Below are 17215 nucleotides of genomic sequence, written 5' to 3'. Positions count from 1 at the left end.
AACCTATCAATCCGGCACGCGTGGAGGTCTACGGGAAAGACAACTGTTAAGGCATTTGATTTCCTCTTTATGTAAGTTAAACAATGGTTGGCTCAAGCAGGCGCTACCACTGTTATTGATATGCCATGCCTCAATCATTAGACGTATTTCCTCATTCCTCTGCTGGCACAAAACTGTGCTGTGCGTTCATTGAATTTGGGCGTGCACTTACACTCTCGACAATGTAAAGATAGATGAGAAGATGAGCCTCCGGTTAGCGATCTCTTATGTTCCACTAATCTCTAGTCAACACAGCAGCCCGTCTGTCCTACATAGAAGTGGCTGCAGCTAAAGGGAACCTTTTACACCACACCTGTATGGCACTCAGTGAATTTGTTGGTGTGTTTTACAACGCAAATGTCATTCCGCTTCTTGTCTATTACCCGCTCATTCTTTCCCTGTACGGCGGCACATATGTTACCTAGCTTACTGGTAGCCATAATCCATCCATGATGGCATCCATAATCTAGTCATAATCAGCGAAAAGCCTTTCCATCAAGCGTACAAACTACACTCGTCCTAAACTGTCTAGGTACAGTTTGGCAAGGATGAGCTGAGCTCGTCCAAAATGGGGAATGAGTCGGTTCAGGTGGTCGCCTCACTTGCAAGTGATCTTAGACCGCAGCTCTTTTGTTTTTGCAGCATGAGACGTTTTTCGATGCTGTGCGTGTCAGATTGAATGGAGAGCAAGTGGTTTGGTTCGGTGAACACAATAACAACGGCATTGCACCACTCCGGGCAACAACCCCAGGCTTTGTTGACAAGCTGCTATGGCAGAATAGATGCGATAGCTTTGCTTCAATCATATTTCATCACAGTGTGTTTCACCAATGGTTCTTTTGGATTTAGATGTGACGCACTGGTGCTGTAAAGAGGGCTTCGCCAGTGCGGTACCCACATAGTGGTTGCCAGTTCTCAGGTTCAACAAAATTGTTTTAATGTAACAAAAATAAGCTTTTTTCTGAACTGCCCTGTTATTCGGGGCATTCCTGGGGCACTTTTTGGGTAAAAATTAATCCTGTGGTACATAACAAGTACAACTTCAATGAAGTTTCGATATAACGAAGCAAATTGCTTATTTTAATTACTTTGATATATTGACGTTTAACTGTATATATGTAGAATAACTCTTGAATAAGTCTTAATGCTGAGGCACAGCCACTATTCTTCACTACAATTTCTTTTTACTTCGACGTCAGCATATATGCTTGAGAACAAATATTGGCTATAAGAAGCTTTTAGTTGGTGTGTTTGACTGTACAGTGCCTTGGGTGTGATGTAGATATGTAATTTGAAATAAACTTGAGTGCTCAAACCTTTTTCCCACAAAGCCTAACAAAGCAGTATGTGACTCGAAAAATTATTGTCCCATTATCGCATGTAATATTTGTAATGAACATGTGTTATGTTAAGGTTCGGAGAGAAAGCATGATATTATCTTCACAATAAATCATTATTTACATGTTAGTTTCATGCAAGCTTTGACTACATTTGCTTATCTGATGCTTGTAAGAGTTCCACATGCACTTATATACAGTTAAATCTAGATATAACAAAATTGACGAATTGCCAAAAAAAAAAAAAAAAACGTTACAAACAGGTTTTCGTTATATGCAGTTTCAGCATCAAAGTTCAGAAAAGAAACGCACAAATTAAAAAGGGAACTGAAGGCAGAGCTCACCCAAAACATTTATTTAGTGGCAAAAAACTGTGATATTTTGCTCTATTGCTTGTCTGTGAGGGATGGCTGTACTGAACGTTCGTAGGACATCAATACAACGCTGCTCTGTCATTGGCTTGCCGTGGCCTCCGAGATTGGCGACGCATTGGCGACACGGCAATGCTCTGGCGACGCATTGCCGTGTTGCCGGAGCCAATCGCTGAGGCCACGGTCTAGCGAACCCACTTTGCAACGGCAAAGCATGTGACGAGTCGACCCCCAAAGATCCGTCGTTGTTGTCACTGTGGTCTCGGACAGTTTCCACCAGCGCCTAATCTGACATCTCCGCGGTAGTGACGACACATTGTCTGCATAAAAAAAAATCACAAAGCTGCACGTCATCAGGGGCTGCTTCATGTGCGCTCAGTGAAACCACGCACGTGTCCAGAGGAGCGCAAACTTTCGACTGTTTATTCAAGAGACAGTGCAACCAAATATATAAGCACAGACATGCGCAGCAAACTACGCACACAGCGAGCGTATACCACCCTAATCACAACCTGTGATCTATGAACTTGCGCTCTGCCTGCGAAAGAGACAATGAAGTGTCACTGATACACATGGAACCTCGTGCTTTGATATGATATGCCTCCAACAACTCTCGAGCCGTGGTGTCCCCGCTTCTACCCAGAATCTGAATCTTATTCAAGCACGGCTCACACTTATGTGAACTGCAGTGGGTCGGCAAATGTGCCCCATCTTTACCTTTTAGTGAAAGCTCGTGTTCCCGCGCACGCTCATTCACGCACCTTCCCGTCTGGCCGACATACGTCTTGCCACAGGAGTGCGACCGGGTGGCACACAACCTAAAGAAGGTTGCTAACAGACATGGCGTGCCAATTGTTTTTTCTGCGCCGCGGAAGCTGTCTCAGCTATGCCCACGTATCCTATCTGATGAGAGCAAGAAAGGTGGTTGCGGCAAGAAGCATGCCAAGTCGTACACAAAATGTGCCACCGGTGTTGTGTATGAATTTCCGCTATCCTGTGGCAAGACGTATGTCGGCCAGACGGGAAGGTGCGTGAATGAGCGTGCGCGGGAACACGAGCTTTAACTAAAAGGTAAAGATGGGGCGCATTTGCCGACCCACTGCAGTTCACATAAGTGTGAGCCGTGCTTGAATAAGATTCATATTCTGGGTAGAAGCGGGGACACCACGGCTCGAGAGTTGTTGGAGGCATATCATATCAAAGCACGAGGTTCCATGTGTATCAGTGACACTTCATTGTCTCTTTCGCAGGCAGAGCGCAAGTTCATAGATCACAGGTTGTGATTAGGGTGGTATACGCTCGCTGTGTGCGTAGTTTGCTGCGCATGTCTGTGCCTATATATTTGGTTGCACTGTCTCTTGAATAAACAGTCGAAAGTTTGCGCTCCCCTGGACCCCTTCCCTCGTTATTTCCTCGCGCAAGAAACAGCCATACTTTGTGGCTTGCACTTAGACATGAACCGACTAGCCCAGCAACGTGTACTTCACGCACGTGTGCATGACATCGAAAACGAGGAGGAACGACATGGATACCACGGAATATTTGAAAAAGCACTCTTCAAGTGCGGCGCGGCTACACTAGCACGGCCACAGAACACCTATATGACCACGGTATGGTCCCACATATGCGGCGCGAACTCTAAGCGTAACTGCGTAACGACACTGAGCAAGGATTTTTTTAGTGGTGTCACCAGGTGTCACGTAACGAAGTGCAGCTCAGAGACTTCTGCAACAACCAAAGAGTGGCACTGCCAATGCAAAAGCCTTTTTTTTTAAAAGAAAGCCGGCCCAATTAGCATGAGGCTTGGAGGGAGTGGGGAGGGGGGTCACGCTTGCACATGTGCCCGCGGTGGCAAGTACGCCGGCTCGAGGGGCGCAGGCCCCCCTCCTCGTGCACACCTGCACCAGAGAACCTGCACGCACAAGTGAGCACTCGCTCTTGCCTTGCAGTTGCCGGAGCTTCGAGCCCTGGCGACTGCAAGGCGACTCCCGTCAACGGAACTTTTTCTTCTAGTTTTTTCTTTCTTTGTCATCTGATGCCATTCATTTTGCTGACGTATTTCTTGACGGGAATACGTCATGAAAGTCTTGGTGGACCCCGGCATAAAACACATTTGTGTTAAAAACTCCGTAATATCGAGGAATTTGTTGTATGGAGGTTCGTTATAGGCAGGTTTAACTGTAGTTCTCACCTTTTCGCATCAACCCTCTCATATTGTCAAACCTTGGTACTGGCATAGTTTGGGGAGAACTAAGCTAAACTTTATGGAGCATTTTGTGGTTGGACCTTGTCATTGCCATCATCTAGGCCGCCATCCCTTGTCGTGTACGTGTGGCTGACAGTGATGATTCTTGGGGGCGAAATGGGAAGAACACCCGTATGGTTTGATTTAGGTGCAGATTAAAAAACCCCAGGTGGTCTAAATTAATCTGGAGTCCCCCACTACGATGTGCCTTGTGATCATGTCATGGCTTTGGCATGTAAAACTTCCGCAGCAGCAGTCACAGCTGATGCCTTAGCAATGGGAAGGTGCTGGCATTATTGCATTTGTCTCTTGCAGATCCTGGAAAAGAAAGAGGGATTGTTCCGTAAGCACATGATGGGCAAGCGTGTCAACTACGCGGCACGCTCGGTGATCTCGCCAGATCCATACATTGATGTGGAGGAGATCGGTGTGCCCATGGTGTTTGCCACCAAGCTGTCGTACCCGGAGCCCGTTACCGAGCGCAACATAGCCGAGTTGAGAAGAGCGGTCATCAATGGCCCGGACGTTTACCCAGGGTGAGTGAAGGGGTTCTGGATTTAGCTCAGTCTTCCAAAGGCAAGAACAGCTATTGCAATTTCTTTCGTACGAGACTAGCGTATGATTTCTTTTTTCAGGGTTTCTGCAAATGTTTCTACTACTAAGGTTTCTATCTAGCCACTATGTGAAAGAGCGTAGGTTGCACTTACTGTGGGAGTGCTGACGCAGGAGTGAAGCGTAATATCTTTTCTCTCATAGTGCATAGTGCCAGGATCTCCTTCATACCAATTAGATGCACATTAAGGCGGCCCTAAAATGCTTTTTGAACTCGGTCAGAAAATGCTGCCGATCGGTAGTTGAGTCTCAGGTGAACATGTGAGACAAACGTTATAGCGCGGCATGTGGCAGGGAATTTAAAATTGAGTTTAAGTTGAGCTAGATATAGCTCGCTCTTCTCTCAACAAATGGTGCCATAAGCACATTTTTACTGCGTCGTAAGCACTTGGACACGACTATTGGTGGATTTGGGCATCATGACCTGCCTAATTACCACAACCACTGCAGGGTACCGCGTAGTGCCCCTCCTGCACTCTGTAGTGCTAGAATTACACACAATATGGAGTCACACCAGCACGCTTGTGATCACACTGAAAGTGAGCTGCACATTTGAAGAAAAAAAAAACAGAAAAGGAAGCGCTCAAGGTCATGTCGTGCACTGACGTGCAGACATACCTTCTTGCCCTCTTGGCATCTCCCCTGTGTAAGTTTCAGCGTGCTCGTTGGGATGAAAGGAAAGATAAAGTGCTTAGAGTGTGTGCAAAATCCCTGTAACTCTGCTCGTACTCGACGGATTCTAAAAATTTTTGTGGCAGTCGATTTGTGAGGCAATCAACTCCAATAGTGAGGTCATTCGACGATTATTTGGAAAACTGTTGCAGGGCCCCTTTATTTTACATCACATAGTGTTCATAAACACACTGCTGAATCTAGAAAAATACAATATGCAAAACAGGCAAAATGTGCCAATGAGAAAATACAATTGGTGACATGCATCAGTGGTGCTTTGGTTTGGTTGTGAATCAAAGCAAGCAGAGCTTTTAATTTGCTTGGTTGGTTTAGATGAAAACATGTGTGCTTGTGTGTTGCATTTGTTACAAATTTGTGTAACAGTGATTGTCACAATTCAGCATAAGGCTAAAATAGTTGTGAAATTGAAGATTGGAAACCCTTGTATGACTTTTACTTGATTCCTACAGTTGTTTAGAATAACAGAGAGCTGAGCTAGTTGGTGAGTATTCGTTCTTAAAGACAGGGCATGCAAACACGGACACACGAAAAAAGTCATGGCACTTGACTCCTTTCTTGTGTCCCGAACGAATTCCTACAGTTGGTTCTCAATGATTCAAACTTGAGGGCACCCCAGGAGTGTTTGAAATATCAGAAATTTTCTGCAACCAGTGCTCCCCTAAGGGCTGCACAAAATGTGCCACTTCCTTCCTCAACAAACCACTTCTCTCAGGGCCCCAGCACATCACAGACAGCTCTGCATGATTTCCAGTAAAGGTTTTTGATGTCAGCGACCATACTGGTACTCGTTATTATACAGCATGGGCATGTGTGTGTAAGTAAGAAACACAATGTGCCATATCCAGTGACAACTGGTAGCCCCTTCTGAATCTTAGTATGCTTTTCTGCATGACACCAGTGTACTGCGGTGAAAGTGGCTTAAAGGCCAACTCCGGCGATTTTTTGGCCATGTCAAAATGCTTTTATGTTCCTGAGACGCTCCTGTTACGGGCCCGATAGCAGAAATACTCGGCAAATTGGAGAATAATTTTAAATAAGCAAAAAAGCGCAACACAGAAACCGAAACCCAACCGAGTGTACTGTCTATGTATGACGTAGACGTTGTTACGAACAAACCGGAAGTCGTGCAAGGCATGCTGGTCACGCCGGCGCGGAGTATGAAAACTGTGACAGCCGGGACCCAGCGAAGCGCCGGCCAAACCAACGCTGTCTGTCGCCTTGTGCACAGCAGACGCTCGCTGTAGCGGCCGAAGCGCCGAAGTTAGCGGTGCCCTCGGCTGCGTCACTTCCGCTGCCTTCCCAATACTGACGTCACAGACACAATGTTGCCAATAATTGTGGGAAGCCAGGAGGGTGTTTGCAGACAGTCTTTAAAATTCATTTGCAAACAATATGCGCATGTCTCAAGCCTGTAATTTGGCATAAATGACGGAAACGTGCAAAGGAACGTACACAGCGAATTTCATTGAGATCCATCGACCTCGAAAAATCGCCGGAGTTGGCCTTTAAGCGTTCGGCACGCTAGATTGTCTCGAGATTTTTACAGTGAAGTTTTCTTACTCTGCCCTATGGTGTCGTCGTCGTCGTCGTCGTCGTCGTCGTCGTCGTCGTAGTAGTAGTAGTAGTAGTAGTAGTAGTAGTAGTAGTAGTAGTAGTAGTAGTAGTAGTAGTAGTAGTAGTAGTACTATAGGAGGAGGAGGAGGCGTCACACAGGTCACGTGACCAGAGGGAGAGGTGGAGTGAATAAAGACGTAAATGAGATGATGATGATGATGACTCAGTGCAGAATGCTGGGAAAGCAATTAGCACTTTCGTTACTTAAATTATGAAGACTTTAAAGCAATTTACACTTTCATTAATTACAGTAAATAGAGACTTACATTAACTTTAAATAACCAAGGCATGGCACCTGGGTATGTAAGAAGGTCATGTAGATAGCAGGATTCTGGCAGGATTCTGGCTGTGCCAGCGGCAAATTCCTTGATACGAAGCGTTCTCTGCAAATGACATCCACTTGCATGCGTAAGCTTTGCCGTTTGATGGTTTTCAAGCCGCTGAACTGACCGAATTTTTTTTTCTCTTCCTATATCAACGTGCCATTATTCGTGCGGCCACTGCGACTAGTTTGACCACTTTACAGACATGCAATTGGCTTTATCTGCTACCGTTAAGGATATAAGAACACAAATGTTCACAGGGATTCCACTCCTGCGCCAACTGCGCCAAAGTCCGCCAAATTGTATTACTGCGCCATCCTGATAATATCGACGAAAATTGTGCCAAACTGCGCCAGAGTCTCGGGTATGGGGGCGTCTACCACCGGCAATCGTGCTGCCAGCGCGTCAAAACATGAGCAGCTTGATCTTGGGGCCGCCAAAGTCACAAACACGGACCAAGAATAAATGGTGCTTGCGCGTGCATCCCGAGTAAGCCACGATGCCATGCACATTGCCGATGCAGCTTCTGTTGTACAAGTCGTCTCGATGGCAAAACGCGCTCTCCGCAGAGGTTCGTGATGTCTAGGACAATCGGTAGCTATAAAGTGTGGCGGTGATTCATCGGCGGACATCGTCTATTCTAGAAACGCTGCTGGTAGCTCGTTTCAAGCGTCACATGGCACGTAATTAAATCAATGTTCAATAATAACTACATGCGTGCCGCTAAAACGTATCACTTATGTTGCTGGACATCGCGGAATGAAATCTGGGAATGCTAGGAATGGATATATGGAACAATATTGAATTTTTCGTGCTTCGCGTCCATGGAAGAGCGCATGAGCGGTGGGAACCAGGGCTGGGCAGAGATACTCAGAAAAGTATTCCCGAATACAGATATCGAAATACATGAACTGGAAGCCTAAAATACAGATACTGAGATACATTTTCCTTTAACGTAGCGGGATATTTCGGAGATACTTTTGCAATAAGACGAAAAAAGTATTCCGGAATACAGTTACAGCGATACAGATACTGGAATACCTTTTTTTATTTCAAGGATGTTCATACTACGCAAAGATACTTATTAGTGCAGCATAATGTTGTAATAAAGTTACAGCGCATCGAAACGTTTAGTTCATTTATTTATTTGTTACAGTATCCTCAGCGCCATTAACACATTGCAGGAGAAGGGGGCGGACAAAGTACATAATTAGTAATGATGACATAATTACAAGTATCAATTGCAATAAAAATACACTTTCACAGCAACAGTAACAAGGATTGGGCACCGAAATCAACATACTTGGCGAACAAACTAAGCTATGCTATAAATAGCACACTTCAAGCAAATCACTCGAATCTAATGAACACCAGTGAATTGAGAAAAAGCACACATTTATTTTGAAGATCTGCTATGCTGAGAAGGTTGATGTGTAGGCTTCTCAAATAGGCTGTCTTCTAACAGCGTCGGTTCAGCCTCAGCACAAGACTCACGAAAGAAAGAAATGTCTGTCTACCGCTGAAGGCGAGCACAAATTTCTGTTATAGTGAATAAATACCGCCTTCATAGCCGGATTACCCTGCAGCGTGGCGATATCTCTTCTCGGGTCATCTAGATATCGCAACACTTCCGCCCTCACTTGGGTTGTTCTGACTGTTCAGAATCCGAAGTCAGTCCCCATCTTCGAAATCCTCAGCCGTCTGAGCCTGTCGGCTTCAATGAAGCTGTCACCACCACCGACGCTACCAGCACCCATTTCAGAAAGCCGCAACAGGCGAAGTCGGCTCCAGCGGTGGGGGAGCCTGTTACCACAAAAGACCGTTTGACGCATGTAATCAATTAGGAACGCACCCTGACGGTCGAGAGGCGGCTGAGAGCGCGTGAAAAATAGCCACCTTCTAGTCACTTCCGCCGGAACTACGGGAACTGCTTTTGGAAGTGCCGCCGCTTTGAGAACTGAACGCACGCGAAGCATTGCAAAGCCTGTTCCAAGGCGGTATCCGCGCGGGGGGTCGCGAAGTAATGGCTTGCCACCCGAAAAAAATTAGGCGTGCTCCGCTGGCATTGAGAGACAGCGAGTCGGCAGAGGCCGACAACACTGCACCTGCGATTCTGCCTTCTGCGGCGTCGCGCGCTTTACCACATGGACCATTCTGTGCTTGAGGGGAAACCATCGCTGCCCTATCTGTCGGCGACTGACAACGCGCTTTTGCTTGTCTTGGCACAAAAAAAAACGTCATTCCCCCATTGGAAATATGCCTCAACTCATTTCCTACGCAAAAAAAAAACAATGTAACGAGATACCCGTGTCCTGCATAGTATCGCGATACTGGCGATACATCGTAAATGTATTTCACTACCGAGATACAGATACATTTTTCAAATGTATCTCGATACAGAAATACAGATACTCAAAAGTATCTCTGAAATACTATCGCGATACTCTTGTATCGCGATACTGCCCAGCCCTGGTGGGAACGCATTGACACTTTCCCTCAAGTATGCTTTATTCATGGATCGTCACCTAGAAGAGCTTTTTTTGTGATTCCTTCCAGCAGCACTCCCGGATTTGTAATCGCTCTTGCAGGAAGTGCCCCTGAGGAGGCCCTTGCCCGTTCTAGCTCGTGAGTGCTAGGGTCCCATTGGAAGTCTTTGCTCGCTTTTTTTAAAATGTCATCTCATTAATAAAAGCATGCCTCCTGGTCGGAGCTGTCAAATTCAGTTTTAATATGCGCAACTGTCAGTAGCGGGCCCACCGCTTACGGCCTTAGCGTCGGAAGGCCCACTGTGAAGTGGCTACGCCATGTTACACGTCCGCCCCTTGCCTTCCAGGGTCAGTAGCCGACGGTTAAAAAAAAGCCAGTTTAAGCAGTGAAAGCAATACCAACAATTGTATTGCTATATGGAGTAAGGCTAGCAGCTAACTCTTTTGGATCCGACTTCGCGTAACTCAACATAACGATGGTTAAAGGGAATATGGCCACTCCAGGGACCGAAGTGGTTTTCGTGCTGCCAGTTCTCTAACCGCGAAGTAAGCATTGAGAGCACAGTAACTTTACGAGCAGTGCTTCTCCTGATGCCTCGAGATAGCACGCGCGCCAGCGACTGCGCCCTTTGAGCGACGCAGCCCCCTACCCTCCCCTGGCCTCCCTTCATGCTCCTTACGAAAGACTGGCAGGGCGTTTCCTCTCTATTTGATAAACAATCGATGGCAGGCCTAGCACGTGGGGGGATGTTATCGCATGCGCCCTCCGCGCAACGGAGACGGCTGGCTCGTTTCATCTCCGCTTCAGCCATGTTCGTCGCCATCGCTTGCGAGCTTTTACTCGCGTGTAGAACATACGACGCGCGGTGCGATGTTATCAGTTTTGTCTTTATACGGAAAGTGACGGCGACTCCAATGGCGACGGCAAAAACCCGTCGAGTGTGTCCATATAATTGCTGTCGCAATGAAAAGAAAAAAACAGTTGAGGAGCCATTCTACTCTGTGAGGTGGATGACCAGCGAAGCTGTTCAGCACACGACACAGAGGTGACATGGTGGAGGCTATTTTGGTATGTAAGGCCAGGCTGTTAACGGCTAGGTTGTTAACGTTCGATACGCAAAATTAATCCGAAAGCCTTAGATGCCTCATCAAACGTGAAAATTAATCGTCGGCGTCAACACGAGCGATGCAAAAAATCATCATCACGTGATGGAGTCATCATGACGTCACAGATCGCCAAAATTTGTGGCGACGTCATGACGTCACATCATGACGTATCACATGACATAGTCGCTTTGCACTGCCTCCGTGATCAGTGCACCGATTATGGAGGCACTGAAAAACCAAGAGCAGTGCAGAAAGCTTGCAACGCCTCCGATCCTGGAGGCGGTGCATAACCACGTTGGTGCAGAAACCTTTCAGAGGGGGGAGGGGGGGGGACGGACGAGGGAGGATCACTGCATCGAGTCAGAAGAAAAAAAAAAGCGAAGATGGCTTTCGCCTTAAAGTCGCTGAAATCATCGCTGAAGATGTTATTCCAGAACACTTAACTGCAATACGCCCTTATTTTTGCATAATTGAGGGAATTATGAAGTGCTCCTGAGATGATTTTCTCTATGACATTCGCAGTGAATCGAAATATTTTTAGCTCTTCATAAGAGCCCCATAATAATTATTCAGGTGCTTGAATGTAAATGCAACTTGATTCTGCAACGTACTCCAGTATGTGAAATTGGCTGCTCCAGAGTGCTCCCAGTTGCAAAATTACCTGCTCCAGAGTGCTCCAAGATAGAAATTTCTGCTGCTCCAAAGTGCTCCAAAATGAAAATTTTCCTGCTCCAAAAATTGCTCCAAATCTGAAGCCCTCGGTAACATCACTGTGTTAAGCTAGAAGTGACGAAACCAGCAGGTATTATTTAGCACGAACAAGCAAGAAGTATGAATTAACCGAATTTATGCGCTGTAGCAGTTTGAATTAAGTGGCTGTAAAATAGATTGAAAACATAGTGGGCCAGACAAAAATTTGAAATTTGAAATTTGTTTGAATTAAATGACAGTTTGAATTGTCACGAGTCTACTGTAGATTGGGAAGAGATGGGAATACAGATTAACGGAGAATACCTCAGCAACTTATGGCCTGCAGATGACATCGTGCATTTCAGCAACGATGACAATGAATTGCAAAAAGTGATTGAAGACCTAAACCCTAAACAGAGAAAGCAATAAAGTAGGGCGGACGTTGAATATGTGCAAGACAAAAATAGCAATGCTAGGTGATCTGGTGGAAGAGCGAGCGTCTGCGATAGACAACTGAATTCTAGAATCGGTGGAAGAGCATGTACATCTATATGTACATCTATTGTGTGGCCATAAATCTCCCAATAAACAGCCACCTAGAATGAAAGTAACTATTGACAATGGTTCTAAAAGTTTTCTAACCTCGAGGAACCAGAACAGCTGGCCGTGGGACCTTCCTTTCTACCCACCGATGTGAAGGGAGGGGAGGCACCGCGTTTGTGTGTGGCCTTGGTTATTTACATTTTGGCATGTTGTCTTTATCTCGACGATGAACTCGCTACAACATCTCACTGCAGCGCATGCAAAGTTAGCTTCGCCAGCATACAATGTTATGCGGTGATGCGGGCTAAGTGCGGGAAAAGGCTACTATGTTTTGTAGGTCATAGCAGGTTTTGTTCTGCGTGTGTGTGTGTAATTACACATGCACACTACAATTGTGAGAAGCCGTATCATCGCCAGCATGTAAAACTTTACTGCAGCTATTCAGAGCTGGCGTGACGTTACTCCGGCCCTGAGAAGCAAGAAACTAAAGACGTATGTGTTTTTCTTTTTTGTCGTCCCCACTCCCCACTTTTTTTTTGTGCATCTCCCGATTTTCGACGTCCCTAGGCTGGCAGGTATGTGGAATGGATACCAAAAGATGGGAATCGCAGCCTAGGGCAGCAAAGGGTTCAGTGGATAGGCAATATGAAGAAGTTTGCAGGCGTAAAATGGGATCGTTAAGAGGGGCCTTTGTCGTGCGGTGGGCATAAGACGGGCTGACAGTGACGATGAAAGAACTCCAGTTGGTCAAGATTAATGCGATGCCCCCCTCTCCAGTGTGCTTAATAATTGTACCGTGGTTTTGGAAAGTAAACTCGGTCATGTATACATCAGAAGAGAAGCTTGGGTGAGTGGGCGGTAACACATCTTCAACAACTTACTCCGTTAATTAGATGAGGACAGATGAAGGAAGCTCGTGTTGCGATCTTTCGTCTGTCCTCGTCTAATTAGTGCTGTAAGTTGTTGATTACGTATACATTACTGCCAGATTTTTCTCCAGTAACTTCGGTAGGCTCAAAGCTGCAAGCGGACAATGCTTGCAGCTTTGAGACAAAAATCCTTGCCACATTGAGTGCTTTTTCCCTTTTGAATGCCAACATCAACAGGGCTCTGCTGGTGGAACGTGAGGACGGTGGGGTGATCCGACTGGACCCGACCAATCGCACGCGGCGGGAGGCAGTGGCCAAGCAGCTGCTCACTCCGACCGAGGCACCCCAGCGCACGTTCGCCCGCTCCAAGATCGTGCACCGGCACTTGCGGCAGGGCGACATGCTGCTGCTCAACCGGCAGCCGACATTGCACAAGCCCAGCATCATGGCTCACAGGGTGAGGGCATGCTTCTGCACCATTGCCTATGCAGGACAACCTAATCTTTCGTGCACCTGGGGCGGCTAACCTTTGCACCTGTGGCTTTGGAGCAGCAGCGAAAGAGTAATGGTCGGGACTTGTATTAAAACAATGCAGAAGATCAGATAAAAAAGAGGCTGCATGAGCAACCACCAACTAACCGAATACTTTATTCAGATGGAAATAGAGGAAACGTCAGTGCATGCTAAATGTACCGGTAATTACAAATTAAGAGGCTGTGAGGCATCATCACTAGGGGTGTGCGAACGTTCGCACATTTCGAATAACGAATCAAATAACATTCTATTTGATTCGCTACTCGAATCAAGTAGCACATATTCGAACTACTGACTATTCTTCTAATACTTTTCGAATAATCAACACCAACGGGAAAACCCCAAATGAACAGCACGTTGGAAGAGCAAAGGATCAGTTTTGTTGTTTTAATTAGTGAATTTATAAGATGTATGCAGGTCAAGCTTTTACGGGACTATCGAAGCTTTACTCATCATCGGATGAAGGAATTTTAGCTTTAAACCTCAGTGTTGCCAAAGCGAATGTCCCCTCAATACACTAGTATCATTTTCATGAGATTCATGATGTTCATTCATGAAATATTGTTTAACTTTTAGGTTTTAGTGTTATTTAAAAGCTGGCGACAAAGTACCACGTCGAATACTGAAGTAACTGCTTTATTCATCCTACAATTAAAAAATACCTCGCATGCTCGGTCTAGTCGTTCTGTATACAAGCTTACCTCAGTTTACATAATAGTGGTATCTTTTATTGGTTAAATGTGATGGTAATGTTACTTTGTTAAAGTTTGTGAATATTTGTTTGAAATAAAAAGTCGTAGAATTCTAGGCCTGTGTTGAAAATGGTTTCCTTACTGTTAGAAAACTATTCGAATAGTATTCTATACATATTCGTATTCGATATAATATGATCACTGTTCGATTCGTATTCGATTCGGTTCTAAATTTCACTATTCGCACAGCCCTAGTCGTCACGTGTTGTCCAGAAATGTGGCTCCACAGTCTAGCAGTGCTACCGACGGGGTAATTATGTGCGAGTCAATGTTTCTGCAGATAGAAAATGCTCCTGCAATCTCCCTTGTGTGGGAATTACATTTGTGCAAACGTTTGTGAAGTACAGTAGACTCTCAGTAAACGGAAATCTGTTAAACGGAACTGCTGCTTAAATAGAACAACTGCCTCTGACATTATTGGTTTTGTACTTGTATTCTGCACCCCTGTTGATCTCTCAGTAAATGGAACTCCTGTTAAATGGAACATATTTTCCCGGTCCCTTCGGGTTCCATTTAATGAGAGTCTACTGTACTTCGAAAAGTAAAGTAGGAGAACTCATGAACATTACCCAATACAGCAAAGTCCAAGCAAGGCTCTCATCGGAACGAAATCGCTTTACTCGAATTATCGCTGTAATCGAAATTTTCCCCTAGCCCTGACCCAAACGCATGCATTTTAAGCCGCATTACTCCACGCATACTGATAGCTCGCTCCACTTAGAGCAAACTACTGACGTGCAGCCCTAGTCACAGCGGCCATGCCTTGTGGGGACGATCTTTTCCGTTTACTATCACCATCACCAGTGCGCACGGAGGAAGGAGGGTAGGAAAAAAGCAGCAGCAGATGGGAGAAGCCGGAATCTGCCTCCCTCCATGCCAGCGATCCCTTTTGCTCCTTGCTGCACCCATGTTTGGGGCTGAGGGTTGCGGAGCAGGCGAGTGTGGCAAAAAATAATGCTCGCTGCACGCGTCACACTAGTTCAACATCACTACCACAAGTCGCACTGCTGGCATTTTGCGCCACGGGCCAAGCTGTTTCTTTGTGTTGTTAGTTGGGGTTCGCATAATTCAGAGTTCAGTCATAGTTCAGTGTGTTTAGTCACTTCAGTGCCCACTCTGCACCCGTCTGGATTTGTGGTGGACTGCTGCAAGTTGTGTGGACACTGCTGCTTTATGCGTGTCCCGCTTATTCATTTATGGCTTGCTTTGTGCATGCTAGCTTTTGCAGAGGAATCTGATGAAGATGAAACTTTGAAGCCAGCACCCAGATGTGCACCTGTAGCGGTGGGCTACGTAGACAACTTGTTTATGCCAGGAGCATTGGTGAAGAGCACAGTACTGCTTAAAATACACTCGAGACTACCTTCACGAGATCTGTTCTGCAGAAAGAGATGAACATCACCGTCACTTTACAAAAAAAAAAAAAAAGAATTTTCCCTTTACTCGCAACTTTTTTTTTTAGATGTGGTTCATTTACTATGAAGAAAATAGGTATGACGCTAAAAGGACGGAGACGAAGTGAAGACATTAAATGACAAGCACGGGTGCCACGTGTCTACTTGGTTGCCGAGTCCCCAAGAGTGGGCCACTCTCTCCCTCTCTCGTTTTCGTTAGTGGTGCTGTCTGGTCTAGCAAAATGGCAGCGCGAGCCTGCTCATAATCTTGTTCACAGAACATTGCACAGGTGTCCCAACCACCCTGCCTCTCCCGTGATAAAGCAGGTGTCAGCCAGAGACACCGCGATGACTCGTGCCTGGAAGTCCTGGAAGCGGTCGCACATGCCAAATGTTGTTACTGCCGCCATGCACCTTGTTTAGACTGCTTATTTTTATGCACAGCGGTATTGCCATTCACACTAGTGGCATGGCGGCTCGCTGGCCATTATTTGGTTGCCGTGCACAGGTGGTTTTGCTCGCACACATCAAGTTTCTCTCGGCGTTCGAACAATAAGTCCGGGACCTATTTTAGCGATAGGCACACCGGGATTGTCGCTAAAATGGTGCAACGGTGCAGCAGCTGCACTGCAACGGAGGAAGAGTGGGTGTCATGGTTTCATCGGCGCGCTCTCTCGTCTGCTCAGTTCTGTCCATAGTTCAGTGTTTGCTCCGCGCTGTCTTGCCGAGTCACATGACTGCCATACTGGCGAAGCTTGCTGTGCATTTTGGGCACCTCTTGCGCGGTCGGCGTTGTACGACACTGGGCGCAAGTTGTTGCCTTGTGGTGGTGGGCTTGCCGCCGGCGTTGTAGGGGATACATGTGATCACGCTATTACACTTTGTGTATAATGCACACATTGGGTGGTGCTCCTTTTGTGAAGTGTTGTGTGTCGCACTTAGCATCGAGTGGCGTGTCGTGCAACATCGGCTCCCACATGTCCAACCGTGAGTTGACCGACGAGGCTATCATAAGCGGCGTGAGTGAAACCGACGATACTGTGGAATAGGGCACAAGCCACAGGGAGAAAACGACCAAACCACAAGATGTGTTGGATGCTTTCGACACGATTTGGTCGTTCCTCGTTGTGCACGATGATGATGTCCCAATGGGCAACTTGCTGCATTGCGATGGAAGATCTACATGTATACAACATGGTAAAGGCTGACAAGGCAGGCTAACTGAATTTCGGCATTAAAATTTCTTTTTGCTGACCATTTGTCTATTTGTACCGTGTTATTTCGTGATAATGAAATTCTCGCAATAGCAAAAAATTTTGGGTTTCCCGCTGATTTCATTATTGTGGGGCTCAACTGTAGTTTGTAACTTTACGAATTTTATTAAATTGATGTTTTTATATGGAGGTGTGACTGTTACGTTATTAGATGAAATAAGTGCTTTAAGTAAACGTTGAAATCATTCTGAAGTGTAACGATGCACTGCATAGATGAACAGAGACGACTCACACAAGAACAGAAAATGGACAAGGACCTTGCGCACTAACAACTTTTATTCATTCACTTTCGCTCGTCATATATATATACACTCAAACCTCGATATAACGAA

General features: G+C 46.0%; 1 protein-coding gene across 3 annotated transcripts in view; it reads left to right on the top strand.

Annotated features, from left to right (window-relative positions):
• The window catches only part of LOC119406069 (DNA-directed RNA polymerase I subunit RPA1), a 220865-nt gene that overhangs the window by 70822 nt on the left and 132828 nt on the right, over positions 1-17215 (top strand). For 2 of the 3 annotated variants that reach the window (XM_049419296.1, XM_049419295.1), the window contains exons 8-9: positions 4308-4528; positions 13167-13386. In XM_049419296.1, the coding sequence (XP_049275253.1) occupies positions 4308-4528; positions 13167-13386 (441 nt within the window). The remainder of the gene's footprint in view (positions 1-4307; positions 4529-13166; positions 13387-17215) is intronic. The other variant, XM_037672927.2, reaches the window with a different exon arrangement.

The sequence above is a fragment of the Rhipicephalus sanguineus genome, chromosome 9 (genome assembly GCF_013339695.2).
Source record: "Rhipicephalus sanguineus isolate Rsan-2018 chromosome 9, BIME_Rsan_1.4, whole genome shotgun sequence".
In the NCBI taxonomy this organism is placed as follows: Eukaryota; Metazoa; Arthropoda; class Arachnida; order Ixodida; family Ixodidae; genus Rhipicephalus; species Rhipicephalus sanguineus.
Note: the sequence above shows the minus strand (reverse complement) of the source record. Positions and strands in the feature narration are given on the sequence as shown.